At 43.5% G+C, this 24,692-nt stretch overlaps 1 protein-coding gene across 4 annotated transcripts in view; it reads right to left on the bottom strand.

Moving 5' to 3' along the window:
- Positions 1–24,692, bottom strand: part of MYO5A (myosin VA) — a 166,181-nt gene that overhangs the window by 90,157 nt on the left and 51,332 nt on the right. For all 4 annotated transcript variants that reach the window (XM_084754566.1, XM_084754564.1, XM_084754567.1 and 1 more), the window contains exons 3-6: positions 22,292–22,463; positions 19,980–20,124; positions 12,133–12,289; positions 2,820–2,963 (exon numbers count right to left, since the gene is read on the bottom strand). In XM_084754566.1, coding sequence (XP_084610692.1) covers positions 2,820–2,963; positions 12,133–12,289; positions 19,980–20,124; positions 22,292–22,463 — 618 coding nt within the window. The remainder of the gene's footprint in view (positions 1–2,819; positions 2,964–12,132; positions 12,290–19,979; positions 20,125–22,291; positions 22,464–24,692) is intronic.

Here is a 24,692-nt window from a genome sequence, read left to right on the forward strand (position 1 = left end):
AGTCCTGCAAATTTCTTTTTCTCAAAAACTAATTTTTACCTTATGCATATAAGTGTTTTTCCTGCATGTATATCTGGGCACCACATGTGTGTAGTGTGTGTGGAAGCCAGAAGAGGGTGTTGAATCGCTCGGGACAGGAGTTACAGACAGCTGTTAGCCATCATATAGGTAATGGCATTTGAACTCGGCCCTCTTTTAACCTCTGAGCCACCCCTCCAGTTCCACATTCCTACACATTTCCATGTGGCCTTAATACACTTATGTTTCACTCATTCTTCCTTCTTATTAGTAGACAATATAAAAAAAATCCTATATAAGTATTAAGGTGTAAATAATACTGTTGTTTGTAATTTAAATACTAGAGTAATATTGAAGAGGGGTTATTAACTTACTATACATATCAAATGTTATGTCTTAAGTTTATATGTATCAAGTATGATTTATTTAAGATAAAATATTTAACCAGGCACAACCCCAAACTCAAAGCCAGGGAGCCTGGTTACTCCAACTCATGACTCTCGGTATGCGCCACACAATGCCACAAAAGACTTAAGTGTCAGAGTATTGGACTCTGCCATGTGGAGTATTTGAACGTTAGTGATGTAGCATCCAGTACCTGGGCCACTGACACTCTGGGTGGCAATATGAGGTGTGCAATGGTTACCATACTGACACTTTCTGATAATAATCTACATCCCCTAGTGTGTCTACGACGTGTAAATGCATACCTGCTAGTGCTGTAAGTGTATAACATGCCTCCTCTCCATCAGAAAGGAACAACAGTATAAGTCCAACAAAAACCCTACACAACTATCCTACTGTGATTTTGATGGCAGCTTCCAGTCAGGTTATGAAGCCTTTCTTTTAGCTCTGTGCAGAAGAGAGCTGAGCTGAAACAGCAGGGTTAGCAGAAGGAACGCCAGTCTGCAGAAGAGGGCTTCTTCTTCCTCCGAAGAGCATGTTCACAGAGTACCCTGCCCATTCAAACCTGGGCCCGATAACACGTGAAGATTCTATAATGGACCAGAATCACAAGGCCCAGTGATTGCTGGGCTCTCTCCCTGCTCATTAGACCACTTCCATTCCTTGGGTTCTTCCCCCTTCTTAATGAGCTGTCTGTTTCTATTTCACCTAGGTCCCTTTGCAATCCTTTGCTCTAGGGCACCAGAACCTAGGATTGGGTGCCTCTGCACTCAGATCTGCAGGTGAACACTCCTAAGCACATGTTTCCTGACACTCTGGGCCTCTTCACTCTGTCTGACCTCTACGCCTAGCTTGAAAGGCCTGACTTTTCTGTCTTCTCTTCCTGGTGGCTGCTGAGATTCTGAGCTTTCCTCCATTATTGTTTTACTTTCAAACTTGAATAAAGTTATCCTCAAGCCTCTGGGCCAGTTTTTAAAGCATTTTAATAAGTCTAAGAACTCAAAGAGACACTCCCCCCCTTGCAAACTTCCCGGATAACATTACTATTCTACTCAAATAATGCCATATCCTAAGAGTCAAAAGAAGAAAAGAGGACAGGGGTATTTTGTTTCTCTTAAGCTGTATTCAAATTGTAACTCTTTGAAGATATAGATAAATGCTTTCTTTATTAATTAGGAAATATAAAAGACAAAGACTAAATGGTACCTCTTCTTAACTAAGCTTTTCAACAAGCATCTGTAGGACAAAGTCAAAACCACCCTGCCAGGCTCAGAAACACAAATACTACATGCTTTCTTTAACATGCAGAACCTAGGTGTAAATATAAATAAATGCATAGGGCGTGAGCACACACACACACAAATACAAAAACAACATGAAAGTAGACTAGAGTCTATGGTAAGAAATGATGTCTAAAGCAGAGGATAGGAGAGACCAAGAGGTCATGGAGTGAAGAAAGACAAAACATGTTTTCTTTCACATGTATAATCTAGCTTTAAGGTATATTTAGACAGATATGCATGCACATACGCATATGAAAGGCAGCAGGAGAAAGGAAGGTCGGCAGGGAAGATGGAGTGGTGGTCCGGAGTGTAGGTACATGGATGCCATATTGAAGTCCATCCTTTTATATAGTTTATAAAATATGAAACATTAAACTCAAATCAGTGCCCACTCTCCAGGACTACTAAAGAGGAAGTCCCCAACCTGCGACAGGCATCGTTTTCCACCTCATTCCAGGTGTGGTTTATAGTAATACTGTGAGAAGACACTCAAGAGTACTACAGAATAAAGTACAGCACACTAACAAGCAAGGCCAATATAATTGTTATAGCATGGCTTCATCCGTTGGCATAAGATCACCATCATTTTGGAGAAGAGATTATGTTATCTCTGGTAGCCATGGAGACCAATTGAACAGAACCCCAAAGAAGTCACTAGGTGTAAAGGAACAGCGACGAGGCTGTGACATACTCTACTAGGAAGAGAGAAGTTGGGGTCACAGGAGCTTCAGCTGGGATTGCAGCCGTTACTTTCCACCCTGTCCTCCCACAGTGCCAATGATCTTGGATTATTCTAGAACAATAACAAATGGAAGGCTAACTGACTGTTAGTCTGTGATGCCTCTTCCCTGAGGCTGTCATCCATGGTGGGATGGGACTTTGTGGTGACAGAGCTGCTTTGGGGCCAACCATGCTATGTAAATAAACCCGATAAACTCATTTGTTCCTCAAATTGTACTTCCATAAAATGTTCATTTTAGTCTGTCTTTCCTGCCCTCTCTAGGGTGTTTGTTCCCATCTCTCTGAGAAAGTGTCACGTAATAGTATTTATTATATAGTAATCCAAAAATCCAGCACAAGTATTTGAGTGTGCTGTGTGCACAGCCAGCTTACCTGGAACACCACTCTGGATTTCTCTAAAAGGTACGTTCTCATGTTGGCACCGATGATTCGATATCTCTTATCAAAACCAATTTCAATATATTTCCCAAACCGGCTGCTATTGTCATTCCTGGTCGTTTTAGCATTTCCAATTGACTAAGAAACAAGAGAGAAAACAAGATTTTAGAAGGCCAATGCCTGGTATTTATAAAGCTTACAGAGAGGAGAGAGAGAGAGAGAGAGAGAGAGAGAGAGAGAGAGAGAGAGAGAGAGAGAGAGAGAGAGAGAGAGAGAATATATCTAACTCTTCCATTTTTAACTGATTCTTTTAGGCTGAGAACCAATTCTGCCCTTGTAGGCAGCACAAGTGTCTGCTTTCTCCCACCTCCCCCTGGCTGCACAGGTAGACACCAGCAATCTTTCTTAGTCTTGTTATTTTCACAGAGAAATGAATTTCAGAAGCAGCAGGACTGATGCAGCAGTGGTGAGACTGCCGTACACCATCTGGGGCATACAAACACTCCTGTCAGCAAAGAGAGAAGACACACGGAGCTGGGGCCACCAGAGCAAAGCCTTGCCATTAGCCAAAACCTCAGAAGACTGTCTTATGTAAGTGATGTCAATGTCTAAAAGGTCTCTAGACAGTTTTATCGCCTTATCCTATAGCAACAGAGGACAAACTGGACTGCTTATTAGCAGAATATTAGTAATTATCCATTCTATTGATTGACTGATGGCATTCTGAGGCAGCATCTCACATACCCCGGGCTAGCCAGGAGCTCCTTACGTAGTTGAGGATTCCTTTAAACGTCTTCTCCTCCTGTTTCAACTTCTCAAATGTGGGGGCTATAGGCACGTGTCACCAAGCCTGGCTTTATACACTCAATGTGCGTGCCATTTTCAGGAACCAGAAATAAAAAAAATAGAGCATTCTTGTATATAGTGTGAACACGTGTATGTGCATGACCACATGTGCTGTAGCACTGGACCTCTCTGCATGTGTACATGAAGCCCAGAGGTTAGCGTCAGTTGCCTTCCTTGACCACTTGCCATTTTATTTACTGAAGTAGAATTTCTCACTGAGTCAGAGCTGATAATCCAGCTTGTCAAGGTACCCAGCTTGCCCTAGGATGCCCCTGGCTCTACCTCCCGAACACCAAGATTACAGGCAGGACACCAAAGCCAGCTTTTTAAGGTGGGTACATAGGATCTAAAGCCTAACTCACAGGCTTACAGGGTAAGCACTTTATCTTCTCAGCCACCTCCCCGGACCCCAATTGTTGTTGTTGTTGTTGTTTTGGGCTTGTTTCTGTTTGATTATTTGTTTTAAAGATAGGGTCTCAGATAATCCACATTCACCGTGAACTTGCTATGTAGCTGAGGATGACCTTGAACTCCTGATCCTCCTGCCTCTCCCTGTAGAGTGCTAGGATCACAGGCATGTGCACAAGGCTTTGCTCATGTTAGGCAGCCATTCTCCCGAGCGAGTAACATCTGCAGCCCAGCACTGGTTTTGATGGTTTTATCTAGCTTGTAAAATATCTTCAGCCAAACACTGAGAATGTAACTTTGTACTAAATATTCTACATAACCTTAAAATTTTAACAGCATATGTCCGCTTTTTAGCTCAGTGACATGCTTCTGTGAATTTCTCTTTTAAGGCAAAACGAGAGCAACAGTATAGTTAGAAGAGCAAGCATTCACATAATGAATATATTAAACACTTAATAACCTTATTTCATATAAGTTAACATTTCCCCCTTGTACAGAGTCTGGATTAGTATATCAAAACCATAGCAAAGAGAAAGATGTGAAAATAGTATAAGACTATTAAAAGAGACATCAAATTTCAGGGATACAAACAATAGGATCCTTGCCACCGTAGTCAGCATACTTGATCCACGGAGCAGCCAAAGAAAATGTGTCAACCCTGTCTCCAACAGAAGGAAGATAGTATCATAATTTGTGTCAGCAATGAGGATACTATTAGGATTTGGATTAGCATTATTAATTCATTTTAGAAAAAGAATAAGAATGAGTAGAAACTGTCTTCCTAGCAAATTACAGAGTGGTTTAATGCAGCTCAGGATAATTTAACAAGACAGATTTTACTAAGAAATTACAAACTCTGTGTGTGTGTGGTGGTTGTGTTTTAATACCTAAAGGCCCTGCTATATAAGTGAACTCAGAAAATAAACCTTTCGTTTAATGACAAGAGCCTTGAATAGCTCATTGGGCAAAGATCCTGCTGCCATGGCAGTTGGTGAAGATGTTGCCTTTAGTCCTTCGATGCAATGTTTATTTATTTATGAGACAAATGCGGAAGCTGCTTTAACAGCCCGGGGTGTGAGCAAGGGTTTGGGATTGGAATTGCTCATTGGTGCTGCTGTCATTGCAGAAATGCAGCTTGCAGATGATGTTTTCCTTGCCTTTGAATGAAGCTGCCAAGTGTCACTATCGCTCTGGGGATCTTTTCAATTGTGGGAGCCTTTCCATTGGGCCCACAGAACTCTACCAGTCTCAGAGTCCTGAAGCCTGTTTTGCCCATTGCCCGGGGATGAAGGTGGCTATACCCAGAAGTCCTTTCCAAGATAAGGCACTTATGTTGTCATGGAGGATTTTAAAATAAAAAAATCCATGTATATTTCTGACCCTAAGAAGTATTTTATAGGGCAGTGGTGGAACAGGTCCCCACGGCACTGTACAGACCCCTCGGCTGCAGGCTGAAGTCACCAGGAAGGCAGTGACACAACTCTGGTTGTCTGGGACACACAGGTTTATGAAATTTGAGAAGGGGTTTCCACGGCCATGAGAAGAACTTGCGGTGTTTTTTGAAATCTCTGGTTTGTGACTAAAGTGCCTTAGAACGCAGACACACTCCGTAAGTCTGTGTCCCTAATGGGGTGGCTGGGCCTGGAGAGATGGCTCAGTGGTTCCTAGGAACAGCTGCTCCTGCAGAGGGACCCAGGTTCAATTCTCAGTGCTCACAACCATCTACAACTGTATCTCCAGGGGATCAGAGCTGTCTTCGTGCTCTGGCCTCCATGGGCCACGCATGCTCATGGTGCGCATGCATCCATGTATGGTAAAGACCCTTAAAATGTTTGAACCAGGATGCCTACTGATCATCCACAAGCTCTTCTGACAGGTGCTGTACATCCAAGGCCAGCTCCACAGTCCAGGAAGAATGCTTCCCAAACCGGAAGCTCCCATGCTCAGAGTGTGTGGCTGTGACACTATTTCTTCACGTTTTTGAGCTATTGTACATCTCAGACAAACGGAAGTGCTGCCGTGCCCTTAGAAGATAGTCAACTACTGACCACAGAGAACACCAGGAAGATGGCAACTAGATATGGAAAAAAAATTAATTTTTCATATTGCTTCAGACTTCAAATTATAGCTTTATGAGATGAACTATCATGGATACTGGCTGGAGAGCTGCAAAGTACTTACTGTATTAATAAAAGTGGATTGATTTCCATTGGGTGTTTTAGAGTAGCTTTCTCACGTGCTCCACAGGGGGTAATTTTATAAATAAACTGTTTAATGACTGTAATGATTGGGTATGGTGTTGTTCTTAAAAAAGCAAAAAAAGAAATCTAACATGTCCTGTTTCCAAACAGACTGAACCTGACCAGTGCTGCCCACATGTCTGTGGGTGTAACGTCGCCCACTGAAGCATGGGCAACCTATCAGAAGCCACACCACTGAGGGAAACTGAGTCCTCATCCCTCAGCGGCCATCAACTACCAACACCTCTTCAGCCAGGGGTGGGACTTCATTAATTCCTCCACTGGGCAACCACATCTGCTGAGAGTTCTTGGATGCAGTGGCCCTGCTAGGTCCAGAAGACACTGTTTTATGGCGGTCCTCCTCACCTTCTAGCTCTTACAGTCTTTCTGTCCCCCCCCTTTTGTGATGCTCCTGAGCATTGGGGTGGGAGTAGTATAAACACAGATGCCACATTTAGGGCTGAGTACTCCCCAGTCATTTATTCTCTGTACTCTGATCAACTGTGACTTAGCTCTCACTTCTTGACATACAAAAAGTATGTGGTGGTTTTTTTAAAAATATTTTTACTTTTCACAATGTTTTATTTAGAAAATGAGATTAATAATAAATATAGAATTTCCAGTTGAAAAGGTACATTCTGTTAAAAAAAAAAAAAAGACACAAAGTTACCTGTAGTAAAAACCAGCAGCATCAATGTTATTATTGTGTGCTTAAAAGGCCCTAACCTATGTAATTTCCTGTCTGTATCTAAGTAAGCTAGTTAGGGGAAAGTGGTTATGATTTTATTCTTAAACTTGTATCTACTGTTCAATTTGAACACTAGACCGGCAGCTTGCTAAAACAATACTTACTATGAGCAGAGGGTAGGCCAGGGCTAAAGCAGACCTCCTTGTCTTTCAGTAAAGCATTTAAACACAGAACAACAAATAGTTGATGATGCAATTGAAATCAGTTTGAAGGCTTGGGTCTTTCAGAAGCACTAGCATCCCCAGAGGGATGGGTGAGCTTATGAACACGAGGAATGGTGGGGATGGAAAGTGTAAGGGGCAGGGGCAGGAAGCTGGGAGGAAACAGCGGGGAGGGGCTGGGGGAGCAGGGGCTCAACCTAAGCTAACTACGCATGCAAATGACATAAGGAAGCTTGTTAGGTTGTATGCTAACAAATATATTTTAACAAAATTAAAACACTGAAGGCTGAAAAGATGGCTTGGCAGTTAAGAGCACTGGTTGTTCTTTTGGTGGATACAGGTTTGATTCCCAGCACCCACATGGTAGCAGATAACTGTTTCTAACTCCAGTCTCAGAGCAGCTGACACCGTCTGGCTTCTGCAGGCACCAGGCAAGCATGTGGTACACATGCATACATACAGGCAAAACACTATATACATAAAGTAAAAAAAAAAAAATTAAAGAACAACGACATGATTCTAAGCCCTGGACTTGATATGAAAAGATGTGCCTTTGCCCACAACCTCTAGTTGTGTTGTCTGTAAGTACTACATCCGCAAACTTGATCACGGTGGACAATCTCTCTGATGTGCTCTCGAATTCAGTTTGCAAGGGTTTCACTGAGAATTTTTACAAGCATGCTCACTAGAGGTCCTAGACTATAATTTTCTTTCTTGCTTGCTTGTTTTTCATTTTCTTTTTTGTTTTGTTGTTGTTGTTGAGTCTTTTGCCAAATTTTGGTATCATAGTAACATTGGCTTTATAGAAAGAATTTAGAAATGTTCCTTCATTTTCTATTATATTAAATAATTTGAAGAGTATTGGTATTACTTCTCCTTTGAAGGTCTGATAGGATTCTGTCCTGAATCCATCTAGTCCAGCGTTTCTCTGTATAACAGTTGTGGCTGTCCTGACACTCACTGTGTAGACCAGGCTGGCCTTGAACTCACAGCGATCCTCCTGTCTCTGCCTCCTGAGTGTTAAGACTAAAGGTGTGCGCCACCACCACCCAACTATTGAGGAGCTACTTAGCTACTGTTTCTATCTTTTTGGGTGTTTTCGGTTTACTTAATTTCATCTTGACTCAGCTTTGGTAAACCATACATATCTTGAAATTCATTCATTTCCTTTAAAAATTTCCAGTCTTATGAAATAAAAAATTTTTAAGAATATCCTTATGATTCTCTGAATTTCCTCAATGTCTGTTATAATATCTCCTTTTTATATCTAATTTTATTCATTTGGGTTTTCCCTTTCTTTTACCTAACTTTCATGAAGGTTTGTCAATTTTGTTACTCTTTTTGGAGGAACAACTTGTGAGTTTATCAATTCTTTGTATTTTTCTTCATTTCTATTTTGTTCATTTCAGCCCTGATTTTGATGATCTCTTCCCATCTACATTTCTGGGATTGTTTATTTTGTTTTTCAAAGCCTTTCTAATCTGAGATCCCTCGTGGTTTTGATGCAGGCACTAAGTGATGTCATCTTTCCTCAGGACTCCCTCCATTGTAGGTCACAGAATTGGGCATGTGGCATTTCCATTTTCACTTAACTCTAGGCGTTTTTTCCTGACGTCTGCTTTGATCTGATTATCATTTACTAGTGTGTTTCTTAGTTCCCATGATTTGTACACTAGTACAAATTGATGCTGATGTCCGGCTTTATTCCATTATCATCAGATAGAATGTAGAGTGTTATGTTAATTTTCCTATATTTGTCTACATTTCTTTGTCCTAATATGTGGTTGATTTTGGAGAAAGTTCCATGAACTGTTGAGAAGAATGTGTATTCTTTAATATTCATGTGGAATACTAGGTAGATATCTGTTAGGTCCGTTTGATTTAGAATGTCAGTTTAATTCCAGAGTTTCTCTGTTTAGTTTTTTTGTTTGTGATGACATATGAGAATAGAAATCACTCGCTGTTATCACTGTGGTGTAGTAATCTGTAGTTTTATATCCAACCGTGTTTCTTTTATGAACTGGGTTCCTCTGTGTTTGGCGCACATATGTTTAAGATTTTAATTTGAGACAGGATGTTGATCTGTAGTAACTCACCGTGCAGCCCTGGTGCTAACTCACTGTGCAGCCCTGGTGCTAACTCACTGTGCAGCCCTGGTGCTAACTCACTGTGCAGCCCTGGTGCTAACTCACTGTGCAGCCCTGGTGCTAACTCACTGTGCAGCCCTGGTGCTAACTCACTGTGCAGCCCTGGTGCTAACTCACTGTGCAGCCCTGGTGCTAACTCACTGTGTAACCCTGGTGCTAACTCACTGTGTAGCCCTGGCTGACCTCCAACTCATGGTAATGTTTTTGCCTTAGCCTTTTAAGAGCTGATATTATATATATATATATGGTGATATATATCACCATAATTGTTTACTTTATTATTTATTTTTGAGACAAGGCCTTATGTAGTTTAGTTTAGCCTCATATAGCCAAGAATCATCCCAAACTCCTGATTGTCTTGCCTCTGCCCCCTAAATGCTGGAATTACAGGTGTGGGCCACTACTTCTGCCTCCCATACTTTGTCTTTAAATTGAAACAACCTGTCTGAAGTTGCTCAAAATTCTTTACTAGAAAGACCCATTCCTTTCTTTTTATACAACACACATGTGCCTGGTACCAGAGAAGAACAGAAGAGGGTGTTCTATCCCCTGGATGAGAAGTTCCAGGTGCTTGTGAACCACCATGAGCGTGCTAGGAACCAAACCCAGACCCTCTGCAGAGCACCGGGTACTCTCCCTGCTCCCGCCTCTCTCTCCTCGTGCCGGCATCACAGTCATGAGCACCACACCTGGCAAGAGCAGCAAGTCCTCTTAATTGCTGAGCTATCTCTGCAGCCCTGAAGACTCTCTAGTTTTTGTGTACAGTACTGAGAACTAACGGCAGGGACTTGTCGTCAAGCTCTCTACTACTGAACTACATCTCCCATCAGTCCTCTACGACTGAACTACATCTCCTATCAGCCCTCTACCACTGAACTACATCTCCCATCAGCCCTCTACCAGTGAAAATCGTCTTGATTTAAATTCAAATAAATGAACAGTGATACAGAAAGAGGGCCTTTATCCTTTTTTGCTTATCTTAGCTAATAAGGTACGTTCCTCTTATCTGTATTTTATTAAAAAGAGTATCTGTGACTAGTTAAAAATTTTAGTGCCATTGCTATTAACAAAACTCATATGTGTACTGTAAACAACAAAACAATGTAGCTGTTTTGTGAAAGAGGTAGAAAATAGCTCTTGACATATTCTAGAAGGATCATTGGGACTTATTCCCACAACAAACTCAAACTCTAGCTTTGTATCACCTAACCTAGAAGACATGGGGTTTCTTAAAGCTATGGCAACCAAGATTTCAGGATATTCTAATACTACGAACTAGAAAGTCTTATGACTCTGTCAGATACTAGGAATCTGTTGTCATGCGGGGGAAATGAATAAAAGCCTAAACCAAGCCTTGCTGTTTTTGAGCTCAAGTTAAAAACTGGTTCCACAAAATGTATGACTTTAATATTAACATCAGTAGCATCCACTATACAGAGCTAAATCCTTTCAGAACCTTAATTTTAGATTTTACTACTCTCCCTTGGCAGAGCCATCTGCTCCTTCCAGCCCATGCTCTGTCAGGAACGTCTTCCTTGCTTTTCCTGCCGCACGCCTAGTCTTGGAAGCCTCTCCGCTTCCTGGGAATCTCTTGTCTCGGTCATGCAGGAAGGGAGGTCCTGTGGCTCTAAAGGGCAGCAGTGTACACATGGGCCACAGCATTCGTGGTAGAGATGTTACACACAGCACTGCAAACCAGGCACAATTACCTCTGCGCAGATTACTGCAATAACCACTTGTACCAAGGGGCATCAGGTCAGGGTTAGCTCCATCTGGGTGATAAAGACCACTTGACTGGGAAAAAGACAGGGATAAATCATGCCCATTTGAATTGTTAACAAGAAAGGTTTATTTCTGCCTGAACAAATTTCTCTCCATTTAATGAAATGTATTTTTCTCATTTTCTTACAAAACTGTAGTTTTCCTGAAATACTATCAGCAAACAATACTGTTCCAACTACAAATCTCCAGACATCAAATGCCATACATATCTGACCCCTCGTCTGTGGCACAGCCATTTCTACTTTGTATGTGCTTGGCTTTGGTTTGGGTTGGTTTTCCAAGGCAGGGTCTCACTCTGCTGCCCAGGCTGGCCTCGAGCTCATGGCGCTCTTCTTGCTGTAGCCTCCCTAGCGCTGGGATGGCAGGCATGAGCATCACGCCCAGATGTTTCTGACCTTTTAAGGTTCGTTATCTTTTTTTTTCCTTTCTCAAGAATTTATACTTTTGAGTTTCTTTACTAAGATATATCCTTTATAATATATTTTTTAAAGTAAAAATGCTCATGTGTTTTGGAAAAAAAACAAAATTTGTAGCTAAGGAGGTTGAACTAAGCATTAAAAATGTACTGTGGGTAAAAGAGTACAGGAGCTCATTCGTGCCTGAGTGAGAGCAAACCGTGTTTTGGGAGTATAAACAAGACCCGGGACTGGGAAGGAATGAGTAACTTCCCTTCTGGACAAGGAACAGCAGGCATGAAGAGGTGCTGCCTGGCCTCATAGGCGGAGTTCTTCCTGAAAGTTAAAGGGCAGCAGCATACTGGAGTAAAGCAAGTCCTCTACAGCTAGGAGCTGCTCGAAGCACCCACCTGACAGAATCCCCTGTTTCCTACACCTCTTACTAAGATACAGACAAGTATTTCCTCAACTTTAGAGGCTGGAAACCCTAGACTTCCTGGCATGTACTACATCGATCAAGTTTTCAGCCTCTTTCTTAATTAGATACCATAGAAAAAAGGTTGAGAGTGTTCTGTCTTACCTCCATGATGGGGTTGGAGGCCAAGACCTTTTCCTCAACATTGGCCTCACTGGCAGAACCACTTACAGTTGCAAAGTATCGCATGGCATACTTAGCCGAGACGGTCTTCCCCGCGCCTGACTCTCCACTTACAATGATGGACTGATTTCGTTCATCCCTGTGGAAACAAATAAAAGTGACTGCCAGTGCCGTCACCTCCGAACACGAGTACCCCTGTTCCTTTCTCCCCACAAGGCAGAGTGAGTTTCTGCTGGTGCATTAATACAACAATGCATAAGTAAGCATATTACTTCTTAGCAAGAATGTCTACTTATACGCGCGACAGAAAAGAAGGATACAACACTAACTTAGAGCCATATAACTGAGGACACCTCTGTATTACAGGCATTCTGAATTTTCTGTGTGTATCTCAAACACAGTATTTTATTCACGGAGATTTGCACTGGCATTTTATAATACTGTTGTGAGCTACCATAAAATAAAGGGGGAATGTTCTTTGGATCCACAGCAAAAGGATTTAAACAAGTGTGCTTAGTTAGAAACTTTATAAAATCATTCGCATTATTTCAAATTGTCTGTCTGTTAATGATTTGTGAAGCAGCATTGTCCAAAGCTCCTGTTCCTACCAAGCACCTACAGTGCCAGGGAAGAAGCCATGGTGCTGGATCATGTCATTTAAAAATGTCACTCCACAGTTGAAACTCTTCCTCCTCCTTCTTCCCCATCTCCATCTTCTTCTTTTCTCGTTTTTCAAGGCAGGGTTTCTCTATGTATTCCTGGCTGTCCTGATCTGCCCACCTCTGCCTCCCAAGTGCTGGGGTTAAACGCAGCACCAGGTAAGGGGAGGATAAAGAAAAGAGAGTACAGCGAGAGACAAATGGAATTGGAGGGGGGGCATTTCAGGGCAAGGTAGAAACCTAGCGCAGTGGAAACTCCCAGGAATCTGTGAGGGGTTCCCTTGGGTAAACTCCTAGTACTGGGGACATGGAGCCTGGACTGGCATTCTCCTGTAACCAGGCAAGGCTCCCAGTAGAGGGATTAGGACACCCACCCAGCCACAAAACCTCCCACCTACAAATTTGTCCTGCCTGCAGGATGTGCTGTGGTAGAGGTAGTGCAGAAATCGTTAGAGAGGCCAACCGATGACTGGTCCAGCTTGACGCCCACACCATAAGAGGGAGCCTACCCCTGACACTGCCTAAAGGGCCAGGAAACAGAGGCAGGATGGCTCAGAGATATAAGATATATTCAAACACAACTGGCAAAACAAAACAAAACAGGAAATCAATGAAATGATTCCTAATGATGCTCCGCTATACTCATAGACAGGAGCCTAGCATAATCATCATCAGAGAGGCTTTGTCTAGCAACTGATGGGAGCAGATGCAGAGACCCACTGCCAAACATTGGGCAGAACTCAGGGAACCCTGCAAAAGAAGGGGAGGAAGGATTGTAGGAGCCAAAGGGGTCAAAGGCACCACAAGAAAAGCTACAGAATCTACCAAGCAGGGTTCATGATGCTCACGGAGACCGAACGGACAGCCAGGGACCCTGTGTGGGTCTGGCCTCAACCCTCTGTATATACACTATGGTTGTGTATCCTGGTCTTCTTGTGGGACTCCTAACAATGGGGTCAGGGGCTGTCTCTGACTCTTGCCTGCTTTTGGGACCCTTTTCCTCCTACTGGGTTGCCTCACCTACCTTCAATATGAGGGGAGATGCCTAGCCTTATTGTATCTTGATATGCCATGTTTGGTTGCTATCCTTGGGACGCCTGCCCTTTGCTGAAGGAAAACAGAGGAGGAGCGAATGTGGGGGGAAATGGGTGGGGTGGCTGAGAGGAGAGGAGGGAGGGAGAACTGTAGTTGGGATGTAATGTATATGAAAGAATACATTTTTAAAAAAGAAAAATAATGGCACCACATTCACACCTGAGGATACAGTAACAGATTATTACTACTACTGCTTTTTGCTGTGTAAAGATGAAGGCTAAGTTGTGATGCAGACCTCAGGATGCTGGAGGTGTCAGAACCAGGAGGCACTGAGTGAGTGACTACAAAAAGAGCTGGGCTCACTGAGGGTGGCAGAGCCGGAAGGGCAGAGCTACCCAAGCCTGTTAAAGTCATGTTGGACACGGAGCTGCAGAATTTGATATTTTCCCTGCTGAGTTCCAGCCTTGCTGTGTTCTGACCACTCCTTACTATGTGCCATTCTTACCTGTTGGAGCAGTACGTTTATTCTGTGCCACTGTATACTGGAAGCATATAACTTGTTTTACATTTTGTAGGAGCTTGTCGCTAAGAGACTGCTTGAGTCTCAGGTGCGACTTGGGATTTTAAACAGTGTTGGGACTGTTAAACACAATGGGGACTTTAGGGCTTGGCTGATTGCATTTTACATTACATGACAGCCATTGGGTTATGGGGACAAGAAGTGAAAGGTTATGGTTCAAAAGTGATGTGTTTGAGTGTCAAATTGACATGAGCGAAGCGGTGCCGTCTAAACTGTTAGATTGCTGAGATTTCGAGTACCTGGCCATCTCTGTGAGGGATTATCTAGGCTTGGTTAACTGAGGGAAGACCCACCATAAATGCAGCAGTGCGGTTCCAGGCCTGGGGTCTTGCAGAGAAAATGACCGTGAGCAATCATCTCTCTCTTTCCTGACTGCTGATGCAAACTGACTGGCTGCCTCTTCTTCTGCTGTGACTTCCTGCCAGGAAGGACTATGTACCCTTAAACTGTGAGCCAACATACTCCCTTCCTTCCTTCCTTAAACTGCTTGCTTGTTGTGTACCTTGTTACAGCAACGATAAAGGTAGCTGATATAGGGAGGAGAGGTTTATTTTATATTTTAGCCCATGTTCACTTGTTTCTGGGCCATGGTGAATCACAGTGAGCAAGCACGCAGCGAAAGCAAACCTGTTCACCTTGTGGTGGCCAGGAAGCAGACAAAGCTGGGTTGGCTCACTGATGAAGCCAGTGCACTGATTATCCAGCTGCCTCTCAATAACACTTCCAAGTCTTCAGCACACAAAACAGTTTTCTACTAAAACTGTAACGCACATGGTACCAAACCTGACTTAGGATGGACTGACTGAAAGTCACAAAGCATCAGAATAACCATCCTTATAAGGTAGCATGCATTTTACATACAAGGAGGATACTTGGCATCACATGGTGGCTGAGTCACAGCTGTTAACAGGAGAGATTTCATCATCTTTCCTGCTAGGTAATGAACTTCAGGATACCAGAGCACTCTGACACCACATAACTAAGTGAATAAGGGATGGCCTAAGACAGTCAGAAGTAATAAAACCAGATGACATGTCTGAATGGATGGATGTTTTCAAAGTGCCTCTACTTATCAGCCAATATGATTTAACCCCCACAAGAATCAGGGTGCTCCCTCTTTTCCTCTTTGGAGAAAACAACTGAGGAGTTCATTTGCCTAAAGTTGGTTGTTACAGCATACACCCCTAACTCCAGGGGCACGGGGAGGGCTACAGCAGGCTCCTTCTGCTTTGCTAGGTCACTGCTTAGCATGGTCTGTCCTTCACTAGAAAGAAAAAAAAAAGCCCACGCAGTAATCCTAGCCTAAAGATATCAAGTACATTTCACAGAACACTGTAAGGTCAAGTTGGTCGGTCCACTTGTGAAACTGCTCCATCCTACAGTTGATAAAAGTGAGATCCACAGAGATCCTGAGGTTTCAGTTCTATGGAGATCAGGAGAGATGCAGTTCGTACAGATGATGTGGTTTGTTCCTGCTGTTGTTTGTTTTGTTTTTAACTATACCGGGGTTAACTACATAGCACTAACTTTTCTTTTTCAATCAAAACTGTAAGTAAAACTTAGGAACATGGCCCGATGAATCACACAGGACAGGAAATACATAAAATTAAGATAATACCACATCACATAGCTACAAGGACACAAAACTACATTTTGATGTTCTAATGGGAATAATACCGTGATTTTGGGAAAGGAAAACAATCAGGGAGCCAATGAGGTGACTCAGCAGGGGAAGTCACTTGGCTCAGAACTAAACCTAATGAACTGATTGGGAGAGAACTGACTCCCCCAAGTTTCCCTCTATACACACATGTGCATGCGCGTGCACACACAAACACACACGGACACATTTTTTAAAAAAATCAGTCAGTTTTAACATGAGAAAGGACAAGAAAGAACGTGAGAAAAGGAATACCAGAGACAATCCAGAGCCTGAATTCCATTTGCCTTTTCTCCTCTACAAGTCAATAGGCCCACTAAGCAGAAGAGGGGGGCAGTCCTCCTCAAGGGCGCTGTTCCCTAAGGAGCACATTCAGAAGGGAGATGGGGCACAGTCATTTCTACCTAAGACAGGGCTATCATGATGGCTCAACAGGTAAAGGCACTTGCCACCAGCCTCTTTTCTGACCTCCTCAGGTGCTACACCAACATGGTACACATACATACATACATGCAGGTAAAATACCCATGCACATAAAATAAATCAGTAAACTAGGGTGTTAGCCCACCTCCTTACCTCTCAGCCCCCGTGTACACACGACCTGCTCTACATCTCTAGGAAGGAAACTGCTCACCTTCCATCTCTGAAGACAAATCCTTGTTGTCATCCTAACTCCTGCTTCTCTCTTACCCCACACCAGCATGTTTTCCCCCTACTTCCATCTTAAAAATATATCCAGAATCTGTTCTCCTCTCATCATCCTCATTAACAATCTCAACTAAATCATCATTTCTCACTCAGATCACTGGATAGCCTCAGGCCTCATCTCCTGAGTTCTACCTCTGTTTCCTCTGTTTTGTTACCATAAAGTTACTGTGATATGATTTCGAACTTGTAGAAAGCTACACACGTAGTAAAATGAACTCCTGCTTATGAGCCACTCGGATCCAGGAGCTGCCCGCTTGCTTGTTTCTCTATTTTTTTTCCATTCTAATATTTCCTACAATATTTTGAGTATAGGTTGTAAACATGTATACTCCTGCGACCTTCCCGATGTTTGCTAAGGAGAGCTCTGCTCTAACCTATTTGTAATGGCCGAACTCAAGAAAGTTAATATGACAACAACACTACCCGTTTAGTCAATCATCCTGTCAAAAGCGGCAAGCATCAGCTTTATTTACTTTTCCTCATTACCAGGCTCTGTTTGTGGGGTGGAACTTTTGTCTACTTTGCTGCTAGTCTTCTGGACTGTGATTATGAAATTTCTGCCAATAACATTGAATTATATCTTCCCTAAATGCATGAGGGCTCCGTAGGAACAGTGGTGACGTGCAACCCCAAGATTCACACCTGGGAAAGATGGCAAGTTTATTTGGTAAAGGGAAAAAAAAATGGTAAGAAACAATTCTGCAGCACGATCCCTAACTAAGCCAAAGGAACACACTCTGCCTGGTGACTGTAGCAGAGTTTGTGGGTGACGATTTATTAATATGTGATAAACATCCTAATGGAAGCACATTTTCAAACTATCTACAAGAGAAAACAGGGCAAAGGGAAAAAAAAACCCAACAACCTTCAGTTGAGAAATTACACTGACTGACTCACGGGGATATCATGTGGGACGAGGACGGTGCCAGGAAGCAAGCTGCATCTACTGACACTCGAGGGTTGCCACAACAACAGCGAAAAACCACTTTCAGATCTGAGAACAGTACTGGGGGTGAGATGTGCTTAACACACGCAAGGCTCTTGGTTTGGTCCCTTGAGCCAAAGGAAGTATTGTGTGAGAAGCCGTACAATTTATAAATGTTCAGAGATCAGTTTCGAGTCTAGCAGTCCACAGGATTTCCTCTCTGACAAGTGGGTCTCGGGCGTACTGAGTAGCGCCAGCATCGCACTGCAGTGCTCTGGGACTAAAATTCAAGTCCTGGTAGACACTGTTCAGCTTAGAGGAAGATGTACTGACAGATGGAATGTTCTCAATGTTCAGCTTTTTTTTGTTTGGTTGGTCGGTTTTGTTTTTCGAGACAGGGTTTCCCTGTGTAGCCTTTGATGTCCTGGACTTGCTCAGGAGACCAGGCTGGCCTCGAACTCAGAGATCCACCTGCCTCTGTCTCCCTGAATGCTGGGATTAAAGGTGTGCACCACCATGCCCAGATCTCTCAATGTTAAGCTTTAACCTTTGGACATTCATTACTGTTTTATAGTGGTATTGGGAATAATGTAGCATATTATATACTGTTAATTCACTCAGTCACTTTATATTTAATACAGTAATATTTTAGTGTCAGACTAACTGAATTTGAAAGATGATCTTCCTATTATGAAACCTATACAACTTCTCTAAGCCTCAGTTTTACCAATTGTAGAATGAAGTTGTTATTAAGCAACACCAAACTCAAAAAGTTGTTGTGAAAATAAATTTTGTCATTAAATTGAAAGTAACTAACCAATGCCTTGTGGGAAGGCAGCACAAACTTAATTTTAGCTCTTATTATTGAGCAGGGTGTGGTGGTGCATGCCTGTAGTGCCAGCACTCCAGAGGCAGAGGCAGATGGATCTCTGTGAGTTTGAAGCCAGGCTGGTCTACAAAGCAAGTCCAGGACAGCCAGGGCTCTGTAATACAGAGAAACAATGTCTCAGAGGAAAAAAAAGTACTATCATTAATAAAAGGGCATAATGGCTTCTATGGGCTCTTTCATTGAAATTATTCTTAAATTCTATCACCCTTTGGCTCCAAAATGTGCACTGGTTGCAAAAGAGAAAATGAAGGCCTCTACAGTGCTAATTTCCTTTCTACTTTACAAACGGCTTTTGAGGATCTCCAATGATACTATATCAAGTTTCTCCTTATAAGCGTGACAAAATAATTGTTTTTCCTCTGCACTCACCCTCTCACATCACGTCACTTGTTATTCAGAGTATACTCTTATCTTGAAAGTCATTTTATTTCCCATTCTCTGCCGTCAAACTGTTAGGACTCTGGGTGACACGAGCCATACTTTGCAGATGTTCATTATGCACACATAACTGATGTCCTGCCATACATTTTTAATTGCTGTCGCACAGACTATTTTTCCAGCTCACAGTTCATCTGTCACTTGGCTGAGTGACATTAGGGAAGCCACTTATTACTCAGCTTATAACTGAACTCTGAGTCCTTCGCCAATAAAACACAACACCTGCTGTGCTCCGTGGCCTTTCCCAGTCTGTTGTGGGATGGTGTGGCCTGTGCTCGTGGTCCAGCTGCGATGCTTCAAAGCCTCATTAAGAACGTCTGGGTCATCATGAAACCCTACCATACCAGGTTTGCCAGGAGGCTTGGGTAAAAATGGGATTAATGACCCTCATTCTTTATAAAATCAGGGGTGCTGTAGGAGAAGTAAAGCTCTGAAAGGCTCCAGTCCTGCACCTGCCCGCGGCCATCATTAACCCCTCCCTGAGTCCACTCAAGCTGAATCCCGTCGGCTAAGCCTGAGCAAACTGTGTCGGATGGGAACACGAAACATCACTGTGCACTTGTTGAAGTACCATTTACAATGTGGCGTTACTAACTGTATGTGAGAAGTACCAAAGACAAAAACAAAACAAGCAAACAAAAAAACAAACAAAAACAATAGCAAACAAACAAAAACAATACCCGTCCTTGCTTAGTGACAGGACCATGATGTGATTCCAAAGGCAAATAAGAAAAAAACCTGTATCATCCATTTATAAACGTGAGCTTTCAATATTTAATTAAACAGTCCAGACAGTCTGAGACAAACTGGCCAAAGCTACTTAGGTAGTAATTATTTACAAGTTCTTATTCTATTTAAATTATCCGTGACAGAGCAAAGAATAAGTTATCTTATCTAACAAGAGCCGTGAAATGACAATGTAAGTTCCTACCAACCTTGCCATCTGTTTATAAGCCTCTTCAGCTACTGCAAAGATGTGAGGATCCATGTCACCCATGTTCTGGCCACTGTACGCATTAATAATGTCTTCTCCATAGATAGGCAGCTGTTCGTAGGGATTTATAGCTACTAGGACTATTCCTGGGGGAAGGTGAGAAAGAGAGTGAAGCCAAGAACACCCTGGTGGGCGCATCCAATTTAGTTCACATCAAACTAAGGAGATGCTCAAAGATCAAAACACACCACGGTCTTACGCATTTTTAATTACTGTACATAGTTATAAATAATCTGGACTAGACTGTTCAAAATAATGTGACTTTGAGAGCGATGGAGCCCAGAAGCAGAGCACTCATCAATCATGAAGCTCAGGGCTTGATCTCCACAGTGGCAAAAAAGAAACAATGTTTTAAATAATTTAAATATTTTAACATTTAGTAAACAAAATAAAACTGGGAGGCTGAAGAGATGGCTCAGTGGAAAGAGCACTTTGCTAATCTTACAGAGAACCCGAGTTCCATTCCCGGCACCCACGTCAGGTAGCTCGTAACTGCCTGTAATTCCCAGGAATCAGACCATCTTCTAGACTTTGCAAGCACCCACAGGCATATACATACACACACACATGCACATACACACACACACATGCATGCATGCACACACACACACACACACACGCGCACGCACGCACGCACGCACGCACGCACACACTCACACACACGCGCACACACACGCACCCCAAAATAAAAAATTTTAAAGCTCATTTCTAGAAATTTTTCTAATGAAATAATCAAAGATTCATCTGAAGGGTTTTCATTTAGCAAGATATTACACTGGTAGTCATACCGTGAAAACAGGAACAAACAAGATGCTATACTAGGATCATTGCAATTCTACATAAGCATTATACCACACCTCAAAACACATGCTTCTGCGGAATATTAAATGTCAAAGAAAGTATTGACAGGTCGAGGATCAGAAACTCAAGACCGTTCTCAGCTATGGGACGAGTTCCAAGACAGTCTGGGCTACATGAGACACCATCTCAAAAAAAAGAAAAAATCATAGAAAAACAAGATACATGTGCAAAAAAAATAAATTGAGAGGCTGGAAGGATGGCTCAGTGGTTAAGAGCATTACTCCTGCAGAGAACGTGGGTGTGACTGCCGGCACCACACACTGTAACTCCAGTCCTGCTACACCAGTTCCACGGTGTCTAGTGGCCTCTTCTGACTCCCACAGGCACCTGGCACGCTTCACATGTGGTGTACATACAGACATGTAGACAAAACACTTATACACATAAAATAAAATAAATCTAAAAATAAAACTGAAGGGAAATATTTAAATAGCAGAGGGAAAGAAAGGTTATCAGTACAGATCTATAAGATGAATTCTCCTGAGAGGAAAAGCATCTGTACCTGTGTAAACAGACAACAGTGAAGGCAGGCACAAACACGACTTGGGTCAGCAAGCCAATGCACACAGGAGAGGGAACGAACACCCAGATCTAGGCCACGAAAGAGCCACGGTTTGTAGGGAGGGAGAAGATCACAAGAGAGACAGAGCCAGAGACGTGGGTGGAAATAAATAAGAACAAAACAGAACAGAGAAAACCAGAGACAGATGGGGCCGGGATAAAGACCGGGGCCGCGCACGCATGCTCACACTTCATATCTGAGAAAATCGTCATGAGCTGAGCTGAGCTGGGGCAGCTAACACTGCAGGGAGGAGACGGACCCACCACGGGGTGTGCATCCCGGGCGTCTGGGTCAGTGAGAAGACGGCAGCATTGACCTTGCCCCGACACCCAGTGCCAGTCCTTGGGCACCTACTCTTCTCAGGCCAGGCTTTTACAAGATAAAAAGAACCAGCCACTCCAGTACTGAATCTGACATAACTGGGAGGACAGTGTCCCAAACTGGACCGGTTCTTTTTTTCTTTTTGGGTTTTTCAAGACAGGGTTTCTGTGTTTTAGCTCTGGCTGTCCTGGACTCACTTTGTAGACCAAGCTGTGCTCGAACTCACAGAGACCCACCTGCCTCTGCCTCCTGAGTGCAGGGATTAAAGGTGTGCGCCACCACTGCCTGGTGGACCTGTTCTTATTATGTTGAGCAAAATCATGTAAATTCACAAATGACTTTATTTGTCATCAAATGTAACCAGCTAGTGAATACTGGTAAATCTTTCTGATAATGTTGAAGGGATTTTGCATGTATGAGAAATTCGACAACAGCTGGCTTTCCCTGTATGCGTTCCCATCACCACACCCATCACAGGCAAGCCCACGGCTCATCAGCAAAGCACCTACCACAATATGTATAAATAAGCTTGGAATCGATAAAGCGGACCCGGAGGTTGTGCAGCACAGCAGGCTCGTGAAGGTAGCTGAGGGCTGTGAGGTCATTCTCACCCACCAGGATGTCGGGGTTCCGTAAGTGAGGAAGCTCCTTGGTCTTTGGATCTAGACGGTACTCCAAATCCTGAGAACAGAGGTGCAACATCTGTGTCAGCAATGACGAACATGAAACAGACCTGTGCACTCGGTTATTTCCTATTTCTGATCTGCTTCTCGGCTTCTAAATGTATTTATTTCCTGTCATTTTTTCCATTATCAGAAAAACTGGTAACAATGGCAAACCATTGAAAAAGAGTGGCTTCTTTTTCATCAGAGTAAATCTGCAAAGATTTAAGATTTTATTTTCATATTTACTTATGTGTATGCATGCATGTGTACTGTGGGGGGTGTATTGTGTGCATGACGCAGTTGTCCAAAGTCTAGAGAAGACACTGGACTCCCTGGACTTGGGATATAGACATGGGCTGCCCAATGCAGGGTCAGCAAACTGGTCTCCAGTGCTCAGGAAGAGCAGCACACACTCCTGAGCACTGAGCCATCGCTCCAGCCCCAGTGTAAATGATTTTTGTTAATATAGTTGAAGAAATCAGAGCCTAGAGATTTTTACTCAATTTTAGCCATTAGATGAGTTTTGGGCCCTTCTTCATTTTCGTATAGGAAGTGATAGACAGTATGAAAGAGGTCAAGAGCTTGGTTCAGAATCAGACCAGCCTGGGCTCAACCCCTAATACTGGTACTTAGCTCCTATGGGCTTTGTGTGCATTATTTAAGTTAGATCTCTCATTTATAAGACAGTATAGCAAAAATAGCTCAAAGCTGTGGTAAAAATTTAAAGAAGCAATGCTCGGCATGCTCTAAGCAAGATTCCTAAGATTTCTGAACTCCCAGAGGCCCCAAGAATCCCCTGAAATTATATGCCACTTTGTGTGTACATATTTGAGAATAGTAATTGATGCTTTTCGTTAAGATTTTAATTTTGGTGCCCTGTCCCAAACACTGAGAAGTAGCACGTGGGCTGGTGAGGTGGCTCGGCAAGTAAGGGCTTTGCAGGCAAATTGATCACCTGAGTTTGATCCCCATGTAGTTAAGGAAAGAACCAACTCCTGAGGTTGCCCTCTGACCTCCACGTGTACATCATGGCAAGCACACATACATGTATACTAAATGTCAAAACACATTTAAGAAATACTATGCATTATAAAATCATAGGTGTATGATTTTTTGACAATACCAATTATGGAAGATGCTACTCAACTACTTATTAAAGGCAAGTGAAAATGGGAAAATTAAGTTCAATTACAACAGAACGTGCTAGTTTATCACCACTGAAGATGTACAGAGAGGTCAAATACTCAAATCAGGTATGAATGGATTAGCATACAGGAGAGGTATGCTACATTGTGCCTTTTTCCTCAGTTGTTTCCACCTCAAGGGAACTGTCATTAATACATAGCCACCCGCTTCCTTCCTCTTGCAACGAGAGTGCTTCACATCCCCGCCTCATGCTGTTGCCTGCTGACCTACAGTGCCTGCTCACCTACAGTGTCTGCCGACTACAGTGCCTGCTCACCTACAGTGTCTGCCGACCTACAGTGCCTGCTGATCTACAGTGCCTGCCGACCTACAGTGCCTGCCGACCTACAGTGCCTGCTCACCTACAGTGCCTGCCGACCTACAGTGCCTGCCGCCCTACAGTGCCTGCCGACCTACAGTGCCTGCCCACCTACAGTGCCTGCTGATCTACAGTGCCTGCCGACCTACAATGCCTGCTCACCTACAGTGCCTGCCCACCTACAGTGCCTGCCCACCTACAGTGCCTGCTGATCTACAGTGCCTGCTGACCTACAGTGCCTGCTCACCTACAGTGCCTGCTGACCTACAGTGCCTGCCGACCTGCAGTGCCTGCTGACCTACAGTGCCTGCTGACCTACAGTGCCTGCCCACCTACAGTGCCTGCTCACCTACAGTGCCTGCTGATCTACAGTGCCTGCTCACCTACAGTGCCTGCCGACCTACAGTGCCTGCTGATCTACAGTGCCTGCCGACCTACAGTGCCTGCCGACCTACAGTGCCTGCTCACCTACAGTGCCTGCCGCCCTACAGTGCCTGCCGCCCTACAGTGCCTGCCGACCTACAGTGCCTGCTGACCTACAGTGCCTGCCCACCTACAGTGCCTGCTGATCTACAGTGCCTGCCGACCTACAGTGCCTGCTCACCTACAGTGCCTGCCCACCTACAGTGCCTGCCGACCTACAGTGCCTGCTGATCTACAGTGCCTGCCGACCTACAGTGCCTGCTGACCTACAGTGCCTGCCGACCTGCAGTGCCTGCTGACCTACAGTGCCTGCTGACC

The sequence above is a fragment of the Acomys minous genome (genome assembly GCF_964271855.1).
Source record: "Acomys minous genome assembly, chromosome: 13".
NCBI lineage: Eukaryota > Metazoa > Chordata > Mammalia > Rodentia > Muridae > Acomys > Acomys minous.